Source organism: Melopsittacus undulatus, chromosome 7, assembly GCF_012275295.1.
Source record: "Melopsittacus undulatus isolate bMelUnd1 chromosome 7, bMelUnd1.mat.Z, whole genome shotgun sequence".
Lineage (NCBI taxonomy): Eukaryota > Metazoa > Chordata > Aves > Psittaciformes > Psittaculidae > Melopsittacus > Melopsittacus undulatus.
The window spans coordinates 25,249,029-25,270,405 of record NC_047533.1 but is presented as its reverse complement, the minus strand read 5'-3'; the positions used below and the strand labels follow the sequence as shown (position 1 = coordinate 25,270,405).

The window sequence follows — 21,377 nt, the reverse complement described above, 5'->3', positions numbered from 1 at the left end:
ATAAAAAGGCAGTATTTTAAATCCTTTCTAAGCTGACTAATTTCAAGTGAATGATGCCTAGCTTTTCCTTAAGAGGCTTGGACAGCATTGCTGGGATTGTCAACTACAGCTACTATGTGAGCATAATACACAAACCCAACCTCTTCAAGAAACTCTCCACACACTAGACTATGCATAGACATGCAAAGCACCTGTCTTACTACCCTTCTTCACATCACCCTTAACTCTGGATCAGGACCAGCAGTCCAAACTGGTGACAGTGCCAGTAGGGCTTCTGAGCTAGGCAAAAAGAGCTTACCCTGTACTGGGGAACGAATTGCACTCTGTGGGGTGGGGTGAGGTGACCAAGACAAGGCATAGCTGCCAGTGAAGTTCAGAGTATTAATACATATAGCTTGGCTATATAGACCAACTGTATGCTATTTAACAGTATAAGATCAACATTCCAAAGGCAAATTGAGTAATTGCTACAAATAGATGGATATAACCTTTGTTTTGCATCTATAAAATACCATTATATGCATTGTGAATTCAGAAATGGCAAATCACCTGCCTAAAGCCAGCGTTATTGCTTACCTTTACAATATATATATATAAAAAATTGCTTAAATTAACAGAACACAACCTTTAACAGCTATGTAGCATTTTACTGAGTAATTACAACTTCCAGACATTTTACAGGAAGTACCAAATTCAAGCATAATTACAAAATAAAGAACATATGCGGGGGAAATATTTAAATGTCTACACCTCACAAATCAAAATTACTTCCTCATACTGATATGAACCAAGACACAGAATGAAGAAGCCAATACACCAAAATGCATGGGGGACTGGGGGGTGGGTGGGTGACATTTGATTAAAAGGCTGTGTGGAAAAACACGTTTCAAATTTCAGATTGCCCTTTGAAAGTTCTACCACCAGTGATAATCTTCACTGTTGACTTTCAGATTTTATGCAATTTTGGCAATTGCCAAAATACTTTCCAAATGCTTTTGGCATTTTTCAAACTCTTCTTCTCACGTAGTTCTTCAGCACCTTTAATTTTAAGAGAAACTTACAAAAAACCCTTTATATTACAACATTTACACAACATAGCTTTTTTTTTCCTTCTGTCTTCAGATTTGAAGCAGCTGATCAATCACAACCTGGAGAATTTTAAATACACTCTAAATTTACATTACAAAAATCAAATGTATCCTTGAGTGTGGGGCTATATTCTACTATTTTAACAGATACTTTCTCCCTGTAACAGCACTATGAATGCTGGCAATATAAAAATTTGACCAGGCTTTGTGTTGGTGTTGTACCTAAGAAAACAAAACAAAACCAAAAAAAAACAACAAAAAACAAGCCTTTTATGCTAATTGGTGGCTTTGACTTACACAGAAAAAGGAAATTGTCCTCAAAAGGTTCATATAATATAGGCGAGAACAACAATTTTCTGCCTACCTACTATAATCTGTTACTGTATCTGTCTGTGGTATTTAAAAAGTGTGTAAACTGTAATTCACATTACATTCTGAATGTCATCTTTAACTCCCTTTCAGAATGTGATACTTTAACTAGAAAACTTGCTTATCCACAGATATTTAAGCAGCTTGAAAAATATGGACTAACGTATTAACCAATGCAAGAATTCCACAGACCTTAAATCACTGCACCTTTTTTTCTGACCTGCAACATAGTATGGTGTTCCAATCATTTTTTGGCTGAAAAAAAATCAATTAATATTCTCTTGAATTCACTCTTCCTCTCGTCTTCATAAATTAAATTACTCACACTCCACTCACCAAATACACACCCCATCAAAGCTCCAGACTCAGATTACACTATCACCTTGAGCAATAAGTAAGTTTTAAGAGGACAAATGGGCTTATACCTGCAAGACCAAATACTGTATGAGAAAACAGCTAAACAGAGACACAGAGAAGAAAGAAAAAAAAAATAAATAAAGTTTTGCTGGGGTTGGGAGGGAGGCATCACCCAACAGAGTATCACTAAAAGACAGTGTTGTACCACATGGTTTTATGTGTACTAATCAAATATAATTTCTTACTGGTTTTTTACTGTTCTCCAATCATTTCTTATTGATGGCCACATTTTTTAGATTGTATTCATCTCTTGCTGTTCCCAAGTGCTCAGCACCATAGTTTTGTTCCTTCCTTGTATGTATTCTTTTTACCATACACTTTGTGATAGTTTCTTTTCTTTTGTTTCAGCAAAGACTGATTGACTGCAGTTTCTATAGTCCATACAACCACTTAGAGCTTCTGGCACATTTTATCTTTCTCAAACGACTTGCATTTCAAAATCTGACTATTGTGCTTTAAAGCCTGGATTCCTATTTCTTTTTATATGTAATAAAGATGTAGTCTACTTTGATCTTAATTATTTGTGTCTCACTAAGCAGAAACAGAAAAATTACTTATTTAAGCTATGCAACCCCTCTACAAATCATAAAAACTTTTTGGTACACCTTGATTTCTCATTTACATTAAGGACGTAAACTGCAAAAGAGATGTCAGTTGTACTCTCTATTCAGAGTTAACAATAATAACAGAAGCAGCACAATGCTTAAGCTGGAGAAAAAAAAAAAACAAAACACATTGTCATTTTATACTCATTTCTGCAATGTAAGCCTTTAGGCATGCACAGAAGTTCACGTTTTGTACAGGAGTTAGACAATTATTCTACTGCACCAAGCCAAAATGCCTGAAGAACATAAACCAAAATACTCTCCTTTTAAATATTAAACATTATGCTTCTGTGAATTCTTTTGTAGGAAACACATCTACATCAACTTTAGAAAAAGGATTACTTAATTAAGAACTTTCAAAAATAGTCATGCTTTAAAATACACAAAAGCCTAGAAACTCTTTGCAGGAAGCCTGTATTTGATGCACTCATTAGCAGATGTACTTCCATAATGCATAATTTTTCCTTTGTTACAGAAAAATCAGCTGAAATGATAAGGAGAACATAGAATTTCAGTGTATTACCTAGACAAAACATACCCAAAACTCTTCTCCATACTGCCCTGTAACAGAGGAGCCAGTAAAAATCTCTCAACAAAAACCGAGTCTCCAGATATAGCTGAAAAAAACTGCACCTGCCAGAATCAGAAAACTTTGGTAGTTTTGGCTTACATGGTTTGTAGCTTTCAAAACAGAACAGCAATCATTATTGCCAACTGTACTTGTTCATTGATGAAGTACAGAGACCAAAGCAGCATCTAGCCTTGCTTTTAAAAACATGAGGTGCTCATAATGGCTTCCACCTCCAATAAAAAAATAATAAAACCTACGTTGGAATTCAATGAAAGGAAAAAGCAGAGGCTATAAACTCTACAGCTTGAGTATGAGTCACAGAGGATAAAGAATGCAACTTGTCCTTAAAAAATATGTTCTCCTGTTCCCTGAGTCCCTGCTACTTCTCAACCAGAACACACAGCAAAGAGTCTTTGTAATACAGTATTCCACCAAAATACTTACTACTACAGTACGCTTCATAAATGCTTTAGAAAGGGAGGTAGAGGAGGATCACTCAAAAACTTACTTCCACAGTATAAAAAGGAGACAATTTAGACTTGAAATTGATTCTTGGGGAAGAAAAATCACAATTTTATCTTTTCTACAAAAACAAATTCTACAGGAAAATGCATATTGTTAGTGTCTGGGCAACTCTGACTTAAAATGCATTAAGATCACTCAGTATACTGGAACATTGAGACAATTTTTTCAAACATTGAAAGTTTTATGGACTTAAGAAACATTCTGCAATAAGTGAGCAACCTTTCAACAAAGCAGAGGGCAGCTGTACTTTGAACATAATCTGAAAAAAACAGAACATTCAAGGACAGTCTACAAAACAGATTATTTTAAAAGGCCACAACTTAATTTAAAAAACTCTAGACCATAACTCTGTTAGCTAATTCCTCACTTCCTTAAAACAAAAAACAAGTATTATGTACTTGTATTTGTGACAAAGAAAAAAATCTCTCCACACTCCTCCACACTTCGTAAGTTTTCTTTAATTCTGAGGATTCTATCATGTAAGTGTAGTAGTTAAACAGTTTTCCCAAAAACACTAAAACAAAAGTGAAGTAAGTACTGGACCCATATCGCTTCAAGTGTTAGACCATAAAGAAAAATAAATGATAAAAAAAAGCAGTAAAAATGTCAAAACTGTTAAAAACAATCTATGTATTAAAAATCTAACAGCCTAGAATTCCTTCTCCTTTCCAAACTGACAGGTACAATGAAACAATATTTTCACCCAACTGCAAGACATGTAAACTTAAGAGGTACTGCCAAAACCAGAATGCTTAGATTTTTGTGGTACATCACTAGCCAGGTCATTTTTAAGATATGGAACTGGGTCCTCAAACTATCCAACTGTTAAGTACCCAAAAACATTCAAGCTCTGGCTTCTTAAATTTAACATATTGTTATGTTATAATCAGGAACATAACTGAGAGACAAGGACCTGGATATTATTTGGAATACAAATGGTATGTGGATGGGTGTACTTCTGACTCAGATAAGGAAATTAAGATTAGAATTCATATAAATTACATCTCTGATGAACAAGAAAACATTTTTATGGGCTTCTGGGGCAGGTGCCATGTAAGAATATAAACTCATGCCTTCTCTTAAACAAGATATGGGAACACTTCAGTATGGGGTAACATTTACTAACCTTTCAGTGAAATTTCTGCCCTGCAAAGTGCACACTAACAATGCTCATTCATCAGTAACTCCAGCATACAAACCACTTGGATCACATTCGCTGTCTCCACTAACGCCTCAGTAAGAGCATTTTCCCAGTTTTTAATAAACCCATTATTCCAGAAATCTTAAATTGTTTATTCAAATTCAAAATCTATATAAGTACTCCAGGAACAAGGAAAGAGATTCCAGTGGTCTTCATGAATAAGACTAACATCAGCAGAGCGCATAATGAGATGAAGTTTATGTGGAAAGGTGAGGAGAAAGGTAGATGATTTATAATGTGCTAAGGATGTCTTATTTACTTGGTATAGCACACTTCCAAATTTCCTTTAAACTGCATTTCCAATCATCAGGTTGAAATATACTAAGTAGTTTTACAATAGAGAAAACCAGATAAAGTGAGGTGTCCTGGGGTTGGAACTAGATGATCTTATGGTCCTTTCCAACCCTAACTATTCTACGATTTTACGATTCTTCTGGATTACCCATAGTAATATAGCTAATAAGCTATACAGAAGCCACTGGTGAATAGGGATTTATGGACAAGGGTACTAAAGAGACCCACAATTACTGTATGTGAACTCCCATCTGTAACTAAACTCTGGAATGTTTTGCAGTTGTCAAAAGGTACGCTATTTTAAATTCTCACAGTTCACTGGTGAAACTTAGTATAAAAAAAAAACCCAAAAAAAACAAAAAAAAAGCCCTAAAAAACATTTTTCAAAAGCTTTTAGCCAAATCTAGATGTATTGGTCTTCACAATTATTACATGCTGCAATGCTTATAATTGAAACTTAACTGATTTTTGAAGACTTGTGTATCATACCAACATTTCTGCTTTCAGCAAGTCAGTCATTACTTAGCAACTGAGTCACGAGGAGGTAGGTTCTTATTAACACCTCTTACCCATAAGTAATTCTCATTTTACTGAAATATGTTAAAGTGCATAAAGGATTTTCTTCAGAGCTATTTATATGTAGTAACTTCACTTACATTTCAATTTGCATGCTAAGTACTCATGCCCTTATTAATAAGGACTAGGGCTCAAATCAAAGAATCTGGTACAACTTGGGTGCCTACTGCAGAAAGCCTTGAGGCTCATATATATAATACTAAAATTGCACATTTCAAAGTTATAAAGTCTAAGCATTTATCTCAGGATTACTGAGAACTACTGATAGATTTACTTTACTTTCCGAAAAAAGCAAGGCCAATTCTTAAAAACCTAAAAAAAAAAAAACCAACACAAAGTAATCAATTTAGAATTCAGATTAAGTCTGGAGGTAAATAAATTAAAAATACAATGTATTCATTTGTTTAATTATAAATAATTCTAATACATGTTTTACTACTGTAACTTCCAATTACATCTCTCACACCTTCTATCAAAGACCATATCTGGCAATACAGCCTCTAAGGAAAGCAAAAAACGCCAGGTAACATTTAATAAGCACTACCATGTATATATCTCCCAGATCACATCTGAAGATACTTACAAATAAGAGAACAAGTGTCAAAGTAGGGGGAGAAAAATAACAAAATTTAAACAGAGGAAGTTCACCAAAATCTCTAGTTTCTTCAACTTCACATACTCTGGATAACCACATACAGCTGACTCCACTGAGAAGAAAAATCTTATTTTTGTGAAGTGCAGTTACTAATCACAAGAGTGGGAAAAAAGCAGGTTTACAGGTCATGGTACTTGAGAAAAGGCCAGTGCCTGTTTGAAAGGATTTATCTCATAGAAAAGAAAAACTGTGAAACAATCACACAGTTGAAATATTACAATTAGTTTAAGGTTGGCAGGTTCCACTGGAACAAACTCTTCCTAGCTAATCTTAATATCTCCCAAGAACCTTCTGCGGTATCTTGAAAGAAACTAAAGAAGTGCAAACTGACTGCAAAGGGACGCAAATGGAAAAACAAAGTGTATTGTGTATCTTCAGGCAGCTATATTTGCCTAACTAAACCTCAAGTCGTAAGTTCTGAGTTGCAGTAAATGTATTCTGACAGACTCTCCCGTGGAATTTAAGTCAAATAGCGCTTTTTTAAATTGATTTTGCCATGGAAATTTTTGTCTGCGAGTCTAATGCTCTTCCAGAAACAGAAGCAGTGCTAACAGTCCAGGAAGCCTACAGCAAAAGTAAGCGAGGTATGGCGCTGAGGTCACCACAATTTCAGAAGCTTTTCAGGCCTTCACAAGACTTCTTTCCAAAATGGTAGCTAGCAACTTGAAGATTTCTTCTGCCATGCCTACAGTATCTCCAAATCCACGTGACGAACATCAGGATTTCGTTGCTGAAATAAAATTAATTTTTAAAAAAGAAGTAAATAGAGAATATTAGAACACATTTTTGCATTTAGATATAAATAATGTATTCTTGGTATGACGCTGGCAACTGGTTAACGAATTCCCTTTTCTGGCGTCATATGGACTATCTTAAAATGAAGAACAGCTTCAACAAATGTTGCCCATACTATAAAGCAATTTTCTGAAGGTTAAGCCAGCTTTTCATGTGACAAATACTGTTCAACATCACAGATAAATTAGTGCTCACACTTTATAAAGTATGAATCAGCTCTCCTGACTTTAAAAAAGGCAGTTAGATTTCATATAAAGCCGTCCACATAAAGATATATATGATCTCACTTTAAGAAAATTTTAAATTGCTTCAAAAGGAGCCAAAACTGTTCAATAAAGCCCTCATCACACACTGATATACTTGACAGAATGCTAAGTAACAGATAAAAAAAATTAAAAAATAAAACTGAAATTTGCTTCCTTATAACCAAAGCAAAATTTAACAGCATTTAAATAACCTGGTATTCTGCAAATACAGTAACAAAGACACAACCAAGTCTTATATCACAAAAATACTGTTCTACAGTGGTACAAAACTGAACAAAATATGTAACAAATGGATCAATGGCAAAGTAAGGGTTTACTGCTGGTCAGAACTTAGTTAATGATACTATAGCAAGAGAATCGGCATTAGGATTATCAACCTCTTCCCTCACATACTTACAAACAAAATCCCAAAAGTCAATGCAATGATACTGTTTAAAATATAGTCACAGAACAATCACTCCCTAATAAGCAGCTAAATTTCACCTTCAGGTCCTTCTCAAGTCTGTCTACTTCAGCTCCCAGTGTGTCAATGATATTTTCACCATGCTTAAGCATGAAGGCTTCCAATTCTTCAAGATTTTTCACTTGCTGAATTTCCTAGGAAGAAATCATATTTAAAGATTGAGATGAGGGAAAGAAAGGAATAACACTACAGAGGCTTCTGACATATTTTTGCATGAAGGAGGATGACACATACAAAGAGAACCCCAAACACTTCATCTTCTGCAATTTCCTTTTAAAGCATCATCTGTTCTTATGTCTCAAAGACACAGGAGTATCTATTCAATGAAAATAGCTGGCTTACCATTACACCTGTACTTGATATAGAATTGTCTATGTTTAACAGATTTCCTCCTTTATTTTCCAAATAAGTCTGAGAATTTCATTATTTTTCTAGAAGTTTGAGGTATGACTTATTCACATCAAGGCAGACCAGGGTACCCCTGTGTATTCTTTCCTCGTTTTCATACATTCTTGCTATTTTATTACACTACTTACTCTGGCTATCACATTACCAATTCATCTGAAAATCCATGCAAATTCCTACAAAATTCCTCCTCAGGAGACCCATACTATATGTGACTGAAAGAACGAGGTTACGGAAGACGGGATGCTATGCTCCTCCCTCCAAAAAACCACAGACATCATAAGCACTAAAGCAGGTATTGCAGCACTGTCATGAGCTTTCCTCAGAGGTCTCACACGATGCTGGCCAGAAGCCATTTGACTTGTAGCATCTCAGTTTAGGCAATAAAACTGCTGTATGTTTAGGACAAATAGGTTATTGCTAATGGGTAAAGTAACTATTAAATAACTAACTCTTTTTGTGTCTATAACGACAACACAACATCAGTTTCTTTCACCTTCCCTATTACTCTAAAACTGAAGAGGAATAATGTAACTGAGTGAGCTTAAAAGATACTCCATCTCCAATGCACTGTTACTAAAATCACAGCAAGTCTAACAAGAAAAAGAAATGAGAGTAATTTGAATGCTAGCATTTCAATGATTTCACAACTTCAGAAAGAGTAATGTTGGCAGCAATGCTAGTTGAATGAGCTAGTTATTTGAAAAACTATAGATCAAAAGGCAAGCACTATGTCTACCCTTCAGGTAGGGGCAAAATCCTGCTGAAAACAGCTACCTTCAACAATGATTTTATAACTGACACAAGGTTACTACATGAAACTACAATGACCTCTGTAAGAAACAGTTGTCAACTTAGAAACAACCAGGAAGAACTTTCCCAACAGTACTAGTAACCATTGTATGTAAGTGCCAAAGGGAACAGCAGGTAAAGAACAAGAGCTAATAAAGCCTTTGAAAAGTAGTACTACCCAGCTACAGTAGCAAAGAATCTGAGGTTTGGCAATATAAAACCAAGCAAACCTGCAGTGCCTCAGCTGTACAAAGCTGACAGCACTCTTGCTCTCAAAATGTATTAAACTGAAATCCAACACATGAACAGATCACTTACTGCACTATATATATAATATATATACATTCTTCTTTTGACATTAAAGAGCAGTAGAATCATAGAATAGTTAGAGTTGGAAAGGACCTTAAGATCATCTAGTTCCAACCCCCCTGCCATGGGCAGGGACATCTCACACTAAACCGTATCACCCAAGACTTCATCCAATCTGGCCTTGAACACTGCCAGGGATGGAGCCTTCACAACCTCCTTGGGCAACCCATTCCAGCACCTCACCACCCTAACAGTAAAGAATTTCTTCCTTATATCCAATCTAAACCTCTGCTGCTTAAGTTTGAACCCATTACCCCTTGTCCTATAACTACAGTACATTTTAAGAACTCAGACACTGACTAATGGTTTAAAAAAGTTGCAGTAATTTAAATGTAAACTCAGATAACTTCTAAGTCGTATCTAATGGACAGGCATAAAATGCAGACATCTGCTTTTCATTTTGAAAGGGTAGCAAAGAAAAAAATCTTGTAGGTATGCAAGCAAATGTATGTAAGCATGTTACTGGTGAAAATGCGTAAGCAAGCAAAACATTTCACTCACTTAGAGATCTTGTAATTTAGATAAATTATTCTTTATTTCATATTTCATAGCTTTGCCATGCAGAATCCAGCTGAGAACAGTTTTTCATTTCCATATTGAAGAGAAGAATTAAGAAAAGCTACTCTGAACAACACTAAAATCAGAGACAGACACTGAAGACAGTGTTAATCGTTAAACATTGTCAAAATGCTAAGTGATGTGATGCAAGCAATCCATATTCAAGTCTTGTCTGGCTTGCAGGATCTGGAAGCCTTAACACTGAATCCTCAGCACCCAAGTCAAATGGCTCTGCCAAAACAGATGTTTATTCTCAGGTGACAGGCTTCCAGTTTTAACTAGAGATCTTGTAATTAAGTAAGAACTTATTGGAATAAATACATCCTTATTTTGGACAAAAATATCTGTCCTCTTCAAATCCAGGCCCTATTCAGTCCACAAATGGCTCTATTTCAGAAGTACATAATATGATTCCAAGCAGAGATATCTAGCACACTAACACAAAGTAAAATCACCTGCAATCCTTCAAAAAGAAGTAGTGGAATATCTCTCACCTACTTGCAAATCTAGGGTTTAGACATACTTGAAATTAGAAAATAAGTATCAAGGACTACAAGTTACAGAAAGATTTTTTAAAACATACTTGTAGCAGCTGTTCAATGTCTTGTTTTTCCAGGTAAGAACGAGTAACAACTCGTCCATCAAAGTCTACTTCTGCTTTGAATCTCACTTTGCTCATTCCCAGGTCTGTGGCTTTAACATCATGAATTGCTCTGAAACACAAATTGTAAAGAAAATGTAGAACAACATAAAACAAACAATGAGGTAGTTTGACTTCTGATGTTAACAACACTGTCACAGTACGATTCTGTAATTTTAAAAGGCCACTGCCTTTGACTAACATATCCTCATTTTGCCACCACCCATTTATATTAAATACTGATTTATACTTAAACTGGTTATACAACTTTCACAGATTCCTGCTATACCAACACATGTATAAATGGCTCACTACAATAAAAAATATACCACAAAAAAGCATCACAGATTTAGAACTAGACTAATGCTGTTATAAAAAAATCCCACAACAGAAAGCAATACCTTTCCTATTCAACTTACTGACTACTGCACAGTAAGTTTTGTGCATATACTAATTTAACAGTCCTCAAGTACCCTCACTTTTGAGGTAAGGGACAATACTGTCAACTACTGAAAGCACACGCTGCAGTTATGGAAGCACTTTTTCCTGGACAGCTACAATTTGTGAAGGCATGGCCTTTTTGAGAATTTTCTATGCAAAGTTACGTTTGATATAAGGTATGGATATTGTGTTTGGAAATCACTTTTGATCATACTGAATTATTGATCATGACTAATTACAACACAGCTGTTAGTAAAGGCTGAAAATGTATAATTATTTAAAGGTTCCTAATATATAGAACATGGATGTTGCAGCATGTTTATGTTTTGGTCCCTTGAAAACTTCTGTTTCTCTACAGCCCAGTTTTGTTCCAGTTTGTTAGATAAACTCTATGAGGTATGAATATAGGTAACAAACAAAGCATGCTCTATTTTTCAGTGACAGTAAAACATGATGAAAACTCAGGACCCAGATTATGATGATGAATTTTAACACTGGAATAAAAATAAAATAAAAAACCATAAAATACTTTTTTTCTTTTTCTAATTAGATTAACACAAACTTAAGTTTATCTTTAAAGCCACAGAGAATTTAAAATTGCCACTGCAGAATAAGTTTCCACCTTTTTCCATCAAGGCCAGTAAAAAAGTGGACACTAAAACATGGGATATAAATCACAAAGAAGTTTCTACTTTTTTTAATTCTTCCTTCTGCCATTTCCAATGCAAAATAAGTATCTTGGGTCAACTATAAAATATCCCAAAGACTTTGGGTTTATTAGCAGAAAAATACAATCATTGCAATTTTTAAAATTTTAACAAAAAATTTAGAATCAGCAATAAAGTTCACTTAATGGGAAGTACTAAGCTTCCCCCCCCCATTCACTTTACTAAGTTGTGCAATTTCACAGCATCTTTTTGAATTTAGTATGTCCTTTGTCTTGAACAAATTTACTCTTCCTGACTCATCTTAGTATTTAGAAATCAGAACTAAGTTCACAGGCAGTGCAGGAAGAAAGCAGAATGCACAGATTTTGGAAGTAGCCTGCTAGAATGAACAGCTGACAAAGAACAGGAGGCAGAAATTTCAGATGAACAGTCAGAGGAAACATTTATGGATTATTTCTGGCAATACTGAAGCTGGAGGAGGGGTAAGCACATTAAAAAAAAATATAGAACATGACCTAAATATAGAGCCACACACACAAAAAAAAATACATCTTAGCAAATATTTAAGCAGATTAAAAGAACTGCTACAGCTTACTGACAACAATAAAGAATTTCCATCTCCAATCAAATTTACACGGCTATTCCTGTGGAAAGCTTCCAAATCAAAACAGTATTAACTGGAATAACCTAACTGGAATCAAACTACCTCCTCACACAGGAGGATATTTAAGATAGCAGATGTGCTTCAATGAGGGCTATATGAAGAGAATGTGAATCCATGGGATGCAAAAAATGTTGGAAGATACATCAAGTGCCTATCAGAGCTAAGCAACAAGATATACAAGACTCTCATTAAGCAGCAACCTAATAGAATTCAGTGGAATGATGCATATTCTGTAAATGTGAAAAAAAAGTCTACCTTACTGCTTATAATCCATCCAAGAAAGACAAGACAGTGAGTCAGGAGGAGAGAAAAAAACCACAAATAATTCAAGAACACAAATGCATGTGCTACAAAGCTTGCTTGTGGAAGCTTCTGGATGGCTACCAGACACTATCAATTCCAACTAGGAAAAAGTGAAAGTTTCAAATGAAAGAAAAATTTGTCAGAGAACACCAAGTTACTGGGTTTGAGCCATCAGTTGTAATTCTTTTTTTTCCCTCCAAACCAGAATGACAGATTTTCCAGCACAACAGTAGCACAGTTACCCAATAGCTGTTACAATGAAGTAAAAGTTAAACTGTCACCAAGAATAGTTTACGCCTAGACATCTACCATTACATTGCATAAGAACAGAGTCAGGACAGTCTGTACCACATCATGTATTTTATTTCAAAAGCCTCATCTCCTACACTTCAGTTAGGCTGAATGGAGGAAAGATTCAGGTAACAAAGGTTTCAGTGAGAATGGAATGCTTGTACAACAAAAACCAAAATCAAGTAATTTTCCAGCTGAAAACACTAACTAAAAGCCCATTCTGGATGACAAAGTAAATAAGGCCTAAAAGTAGAAACTACCAAGCAAAATGAAACGGGAAATACATAGCCATAAGCCTAAAGAAGAAATTACAAAATCCAGCAAAATTACAGGAGAAGCATAAAAGACATGTGGTCAAAAAAAAAAAAAAGGAAAAAAAGTTGGTTTGTAAGTATAGCAAAACTAAAGATTAACCTGGAAACAAGCCTGCTACTAGATGGAAATGGTAAAGTTATTACTGATGATATAAAATAGACAGAAATATGCAATAATCATTGTTTCCTTGACCAAAAAGGAAAAACAATGTATTAGTACAACAAAGCATTTCCCTATTAGTGACCCAGAAGCATACTGCATATTTGAAAGGAAAAAAATTCTAATAATTCAGCAGGCTCTGTAACTCTTATTCAAGAGTAAAAAGAACCAAAAATAACTGTGAAGGCAAGTACATTTTTCATCCTCCGATAATTATAAGAGGTTTTTTTTAAAAGTGTTGATTAAAAACACTGTGCTAAAATTTAAGAACCATAAATGAGGCAACTCAAGTAATTAAAGACAACTTCATCTCATAACCCAAGGGAAAACAGTGAAAAGGGTGGGGGAAAAACTATACATTATGAGCATTAATTCCAGTCACTATGGTTTTAGGGAATGTAGATATTTTCAAACAACTACCTAAATCAACACCAGTTAATATTGCCTATTAAATACTTTGCAATTAGCAGTGGAACATGACAGTATTCCAGCAGTAGATTGCCTGTTAACTGGTGGTGGTGCTGATGGGGACAGGAATGGGTGGAAATCAGAGCCTCTGTATCCTTTGATCAATTTGGAACTAAATATCTTCTGATGAATACAGAATGATTCCCTAATATATCCCCTTCATGTTTGGAAAGCACACCTAAAAATAAAGACTGCAAACCCTCCATGCATGAACAAGGAAGACCTGTCTTGGGAAGCAGCAACTGCAAAAAAGCATTGCAGTAAGAACTCATATACAGTGCAATAGCTGAAAACCCTGAAACACTGAAATAAAAAGAGCAAATACTAGTTACAGCTTTAAAAGCGGGCCAGTACTCTTTTTCTTTTGCACATGGTATCGGCAGGAATATTTTAAGAATAGGACAGACCAGTACATACCTCCATTTAAGTAAAATTTTAATGTTCAAGAAAATGCTGAAACTCTTACAAGCCCAAAGCTGTGTTAGATGAAAAACTACAAGCAATCTACAAGAAAAAGCTGAAAACAAACCAAAAATAAACTATTGAACCAAAGACTGGAATAAGGAGGAAAAAAAAACCCAAAACCCAAGGAAATTTTCAACCATATTATTCCTCATTACAAGCCAGGGTAATACACTTTAACATCTCAGAGAATTCCGATATCAAGACCAGTTGTCTTCTTAGTAGATGTAAGTTAACCAAGCTCAAAGTATTAGTCTTGTTACAAGAAGAACATAGTCAAAGATAAAGTGTGTGCTAAAAGGAATCAAAGCAGATAATGTAATAGAACTAAGAAAGAGATCACTCAAGACAAAGTGCATAGAGAAGGTCCTGCAAACAGCATCGTAAGTGCCTACACATTTCAGATTCTAACCTTCAGAGAAATACAGTTTCTTACCAAGTCTTCACTTCTTTTATTCTGTGTTCCTTTTAAAAATTAAGTTACTTCTTGTTTAAAAAAAAAAGTCTACAGCAAGAAGGAGATAACCTAAGATTGCTCTCTTGAGAAGCTATAGCCATCTATAAAATGGAATATAATATAAACTGGTGCTTGGATAGAAGCAATTTCATGATTTCAGCTGGAGACAAGCAAAAACCAACTGTGCACTTTGGAAAAAAGAACTACAGAAGTCGTGTACAGAAAAAACCATGTTAACTCACCTACTCTAACACAGCACTGTTGACACATGCTCCACCATTCAGACTAATCCAGGGCCACCACAGAGTTTAGTTACTGACATGTGAAAATTCTAACACAATTCTATTCCAAAATAAGAATCTTGTTTAGCTTCTGGAACGAAAGACATGTCATTCACACCTGTTGCTTGCAACCGAGATGATGCAGCACTTAAGTTTTGTTCAAGTATTCTTGTGTTAACTAATGGGCTTGGATTTTTTTCTCCAGAGCTCAGTAATGACTCTGAATTAAAAAAAATACCACTAAAATATTCCAGCTGATTTACACAGAAATATATTTTTGAATAATGATTAAGAAGAAAACAAAAAGGCATTTGCTTCTAAATCAAGGGTAATAGGATTAAAGCTAAAATAGCTCCCTAGAAAGCATTTAAACAAGATTTCAGAATTACAATAAGCTATAAGTTTATTGCACTACAAACTCTGGATTTCCAAAGAAGAGAAATTAACATTGAGTTAATTCTGTAAGCATCTAACATAGAGAATCTATTACAGTGTAATGCTACTGCAGTACTCCACTGCCAAGTGCTACAGAATACCAGATACTGAATATTAACAGTAACAGAATTTAAAGATTTAAGTGCTCATAAACTATAAAAACAACAGTACAGTATAATTTATCTGCCTGCATTTCATCATTTGAATACAGTTTCAAGTTTGTGATGGCTTTCTCATTAAGTCACTGTCAGCTCCTGTACTTATGTACCTATTAGGACATTTTTTGCAACTTTATTTCAGCTGTGAAACATCTGAGGAGCATGAGTATTTACTTAATGAAATTTTTAGACAGAAATTTCACAGAAATATAAGTTAGTAATAATTAAGAATCTAAAATCTCAGTACAGAAGAATCTAAAATAATCAGTATCACCAGATTCATTTAAAGTGCTTGAAATACTTTTTCCAATGTGATTCTCTTGCTTTTTGTTGTTCTTAATATTGAAGCAGCTGTAAAGACTCTTACCTTACTACAGCATCACTTTCCAGTAACTCAGTAAGTCGCTGCAGTCGTTCAGGTTGAATGGATCGTCCTAGCAGGGCTTCAGTGTTAGTGTAGATGAGAAATGCTGACACACTTCCTAACAAGGTTCCAACACCTAGAGACCCCACACTGTCATAATAAGGGTTTCCTAAACAATATAATGTAAAATTAATTTCACAAAGCATTTCTAAAACATAGCAGATAATTCAAATTTCACATGAAAGAGAGTACATAGTTTGAGATTTTTTTTGATTGGTTGGTTTTGTGTTTTGGTGGGATTTGTTTTAGATTTTGTAGTGTGTTTTTGTTCACTTGTTTGTTTCTAGTGCACTGGCAATTCCTTCCTACTGAGGAATAAAATGAAGCTGGAAAAAAAAAAAGTTACTTTAAAATGAAGTCTCAAGTCCCTCCTGTCCCTTAGCCACTCCTGTCTCCTGAAGGACTAATAAACAGAGTAAACTATTGTAAACTACTCAGGCTTCTGTGTGTAAATTTACCATGCATTAATATAAAATCATATACACCTAAATTCAGGTAGTAGCATAAAAGTTTGTAGTTTTTTACCAGGAACTCAAAAACTTGCACGTATTAACCATTTCTGGAATACTGTACTTACATAAGTTTTCATATTCATACTTATAGAAACAGTAATGTAGAATGGGGTTTTTTAAGTTTATCAAAGAAACTAGAAATGGAATAAAAAAACTGGCTTCTATATAAAAAAGTGAAACTTGCAATTAATTCCTTAGAAGCCACAAAGAAAATTACATATTTTTTTAAAAAATTTAAAAGCCGATACTTAGGACAAATAAACAAACTTCCCTCTTTATAAATCTTAACTGTGCAGGCAAAGACATACTTTGAATCAGTTGCCACACAGATCATCCCACCTGCATGACATAGGTTTGCTACGCTGTTTAGGAGTAGCTATTGTAATCTGGAGATAACACCAACACTACTATGTAACAAACAGGAGGAAGGAACTGCTTCCTTAAATCCTTCCCACATACACATGCACATCACTGAATAAGGAAACTCATATATGTAATCCCACCACATCACAGTGATATACATAACTGATTACAATAAACATACCTTTGGTAAAAAAAATACCTTCATTTGTATGCAAAGTGGCTCAAAAGGAAGTCAGACCCATCTACATGTACTCTTTCAAGCTTAACCCTTTTGACACATTTAAAAAAAAAAAAGCCAAACTTTAATCTTAAATATTTTCCAACTCAAACTACTAGAAATCTGACCAGAGAAGAGTCTAAATCTCCAGAAGCTTACGCAATACAAGCATCAAAAAGAGAGTACAGATGCATTTAAGTCGACCAATATAAACTAAATGCTCTGTGTTCATACCATCCACAGGGGTAAATTCACATCCTGATTGCCTCAGCCTGAGGCACAATTTTACCTGTTAAAGAAGTCAGACCCATACAGGTAGCAGCTATGGCCACACTCAGAACTGCTGCAGCATCCTCCAGTAACACCACATTTGTACTAGGATCATGACTCTGTACAACTGCATATACAAAAAAAAAAAGAAAAAAACAACCACACATTGCTTTGAAATGCTTACCTTTAATACATTATGCACAGTGCTTAAACTATGCTAATATCAGCAACTTAGAAGAAAAATTTCCTTAAGTATATAGGTGTAAACTGAATTTCTGCATAGGCATACACTTCTGAAGGCATTCATAAATGCACAGGAAAAGCCCTGCGCCAATAAATGAAGCTTCTCCATAATGTCTGAAAAACTTAAAAGGGGTATTTATCCTGAAAAATGCAAGTAGTTTAGTAAACGTATTTAAGTAGTGTTAACCAACAAGTTTTCACCCAATTTGTAAAATGTATTTGTTACTAGAATAGAGATCAATAAAGCAAGGGGAAAGGGAGAAGGAATACAGTGAAAATTGCTTCTATCATTATGCAAATAGTGGTAAATAGATTCTGTTTTAAATAACAGCATACCTTACTGCTATAATGACACATACCATATTGATAAAATGACAGACCCTTGGCTCGAGCACTCCTGCGAATTTCATTTATAGCAACAAGAAGGGTAGCTGAAACAACATCAAAGTAGTTGCTCAAAATGGTCAGAGGCAAAGGCTTGCGTTTTGAAAAGATTAACTTTTCTTTATAAATAGCAAGAGATCAAAAAAAGCTCTGATTAGTGATACTTTAAATTACTAAAAAAAAAGGAATTACCTTCTTCTCTACATGCATGTCTCCCATACAAATTGGAACTGTTACATTCACTGATAGTTTAATACCTCAAAGACATTACACATACACTTTTCAAATTATGTTATTCAGCTTCTTATTATGCAGAGATAATAAAAGTTTTACCACCTTTTCTTTGCTTATAACACAAGTATTTGCAGCAGAGCTCAAAACTTTACTATGAAAGCAAAGACCCATTATCACAGCAATTACATTGTATTCTTAGAGATTATGAATAATTAAACAGAAATAATTCTTGAAATTGCATACCTCCTTCAGACACCAATGACCCTGCTAAAATGCAGTATGCCTGTATGAAAAAAAAGTCTCAATTATTATGTTATACGTGTATTTGTACAGATCCCTTCACCACTAGCTATCCAAACACAGCATTTCAGAACCTCATTACCCACTGTGCTGTGTAGCTCTCCCTAAACCCAAGGCAGCCAATAGCTGAATTATGCAATATATTGCAAAATAGGAAAGAAAGACCTCTTGGGATGTGTGAAGGGAAAACACAAAGTTTAAATAAGATCAGCTATAGTTTATCATGAATTTTTTCTTAAAACACATTCTCATTAAGGATGGTTTGAGCTAATTGTATTGGGATTCAAACAGGCTCAGGAAGTGAATTTCAGACTGTGCCATTACTTTCTATTAAGTCACCAGCATTAGATGCAATATCAAACATTAGCTTACCCAGAGAAGAGATTCTATAGGGTGAGGGTTGAGTAAACCTATGATCCCATGATACCAAGACAATCCTGCACCCATCATGAAAATGCCCACTCCGCTAATCAGGGAGGCAATATAGCGCATGTTTGTGAAACCATACCTAGATGAAAACAAAGAAAGTGATTTAGGAAAATAAGATTTTATATATCTGCAAGCACATCTACATGTTTTCTCCATCAAGTTTTACATGTCTTAAATTATCATCATATGACTAAGGTTATCTATTTAAGATAAAGCTGTTAAATTCAACTTAATCCAAGGAAAAAGATGACATCTGGAAAAAATAGCTAGTACACACAACAACATTAAGCGTAGATATTTTTCTAATTCTTTTTTAAATAAGCTATTTAAGCAACTATATTGATTTTTACATAGATATTGAGGATTTTACTAACAGAAAAAAAAAACAAACATACTTTAACATTTTATGGAAATGTTACTTCTAAATGAAAACTTCAGCCTTATAGGCAGCCAGTCTACCTATTTTATAATGCTAATTTGTGACATCTTTTAGTAGTTCAACTAACTGCAGACATTCAGCATTTTCAGCTTTTAAGAGCAACTGAAGCAACATTGAAAGTGTACCTTTGTTTTTTTACTATTGACTGCTACTACAAATAGTGTATTTCCTTAGCAACATCTAAAAAACAATAGTACAAAGACTATATTTAGAAAGAAAGGCAAAAGTGAAACGGGGGAAGGAGATAAAACAAATATTTAGCCAAATTTAAGATTAAAAGATTTTTCAAATTACCTGATGCTCTTAATGAAGTTTAAGAAAGAAAAAAACAATTCTGTAAATGAGATGTATTTTCAACTAGTGCTTACAATATGAATGACCTGCCCAATAATGTGAAGTGTAAAGCAGGTCAACACCAAGAAAATATCACAGAGCATATAGCTTCTGACTTTCATGAAGCTGTAAGAGCATACCAATAGTATCCCTATTACTTAGATAAAAACAAATAGCAGTTTGAGTCAAAGACATCTCTATGATACAAGTAGCTGCCTTGCAGAAAAGAGCCTGGTTTTAAATAAGTATTTTTTACTTTTAAAAAGAAACTTATTCACAGGAACATCATTTAAAAACAAAGTAAAACTATCCATTGGAAGAGGTAGAAGAGCCCAAAATAATGTAAAGACATAATGTCAATTAAAATAATACACATCAAAAAGCATATCACAAAAAAAAGTATAGCTTGTATCAAGCCACTGAAGCTGTAACTTCTGCAGCTTGAAAGAAACTGCAGTTTTCTCTCTTTCAAAATCACAAACAATGCATTTCAGAAATTATATGAAACAAGAGATTAAGAACAAGCTGCTGCACAAACAAGAACTGAGATCACCCCTATATAAAATTACAAAATCATTATTTACTCAAAAAGCTTACGGATGACTAGGGTCAGGCGTCCTTGCAGACTGACTGATGCCCAAAGCTAGCAATGCCTATTCAGGATGAAAGGAAGCAAAACTTTGTTAAAATAAGATAACATTCAGAAACACTCTGTATCAACAGAACTTGAATGACAAAGGCAGACGCAATTTGCCGATCTGCACACATACTTTGTTACTGATACTGTACAAGAACTGAAATACAATCCTCAAAATCTGTCATCTACATCTATCACCCCCCCAAAAAAATTATTCCTATATATACATAATATATATAGAACTATATGCATAGTGTATATATATATATATAATTACTATTAATTATAATTCTAGAATTGCAACTGAAAGTGAACATTATGTGAAATCAGAAGTGTTGTTGTTTTACTTCAATGTGAAGGAAGGAAGTTGTTCAGGGAACAAAGCTATTTAAATAAATCCCTCTTGAAGAGAAATTATACAGAGACCGTGGTGAAGGCACACTACATTTAAAGCAATAATTTTATACTGCAGCTTCTATCAGTAGAGAAATACTCAAAACTGAAGAAAAATATTTTGAAGGAAGAAATAAAAACCCCTTGATATCTAAATGGCCCATTTGGGATATATTTATTTAGGCATGTGTTAAACTTGATGCAGTAAGTTATAAATCTCGATCTCAATTTTGCAAAGCACGTGCTTTATTTTAGGAGTCTGAATTACTGAAGCATAATAACCAGTATTAAAATTTAGACACTTCGGTATTCACAGCAGCAAACTGCTTTGAGGCAGCAAGTTTTCTCCTGTGTTTTTTCCCAAAACCACTACAAAGTATTAACTTTCCCAGTTAAAAAAACAGAATAGCTCGTCTACATACAAAGTGGTAGATAATACCACTATCAAACTTGGTTCACCTATAAACTGGCACGGCCAACTGAAAATCACACACCTGAAGGCTGTCTC

General features: G+C 34.5%; 1 protein-coding gene across 2 annotated transcripts in view; it reads right to left on the bottom strand.

Moving 5' to 3' along the window:
- Positions 1 to 626: 626 nt before the first annotated feature.
- SLC30A9 (solute carrier family 30 member 9) overlaps positions 627 to 21,377 on the bottom strand; it is a 42,171-nt gene continuing 21,420 nt past the window's right edge. Inside the window, exons 10-18 of one of the 2 annotated variants that reach the window (XM_034064550.1) lie at positions 20,437 to 20,492; positions 19,011 to 19,146; positions 18,582 to 18,621; positions 18,080 to 18,151; positions 17,497 to 17,604; positions 16,059 to 16,224; positions 10,533 to 10,662; positions 7,846 to 7,959; positions 627 to 7,031 (exon numbers count right to left, since the gene is read on the bottom strand). In XM_034064550.1, coding sequence (XP_033920441.1) covers positions 6,987 to 7,031; positions 7,846 to 7,959; positions 10,533 to 10,662; positions 16,059 to 16,224; positions 17,497 to 17,604; positions 18,080 to 18,151; positions 18,582 to 18,621; positions 19,011 to 19,146; positions 20,437 to 20,492 — 867 coding nt within the window. In that variant the 3' untranslated portion in view covers positions 627 to 6,986. Of the gene's footprint in view, positions 7,032 to 7,845; positions 7,960 to 10,531; positions 10,663 to 15,059; positions 15,190 to 16,058; positions 16,225 to 17,496; positions 17,605 to 18,079; positions 18,152 to 18,581; positions 18,622 to 19,010; positions 19,147 to 20,436; positions 20,493 to 21,377 lie in introns of those variants that run through there. The other variant, XR_004549841.1, reaches the window with a different exon arrangement.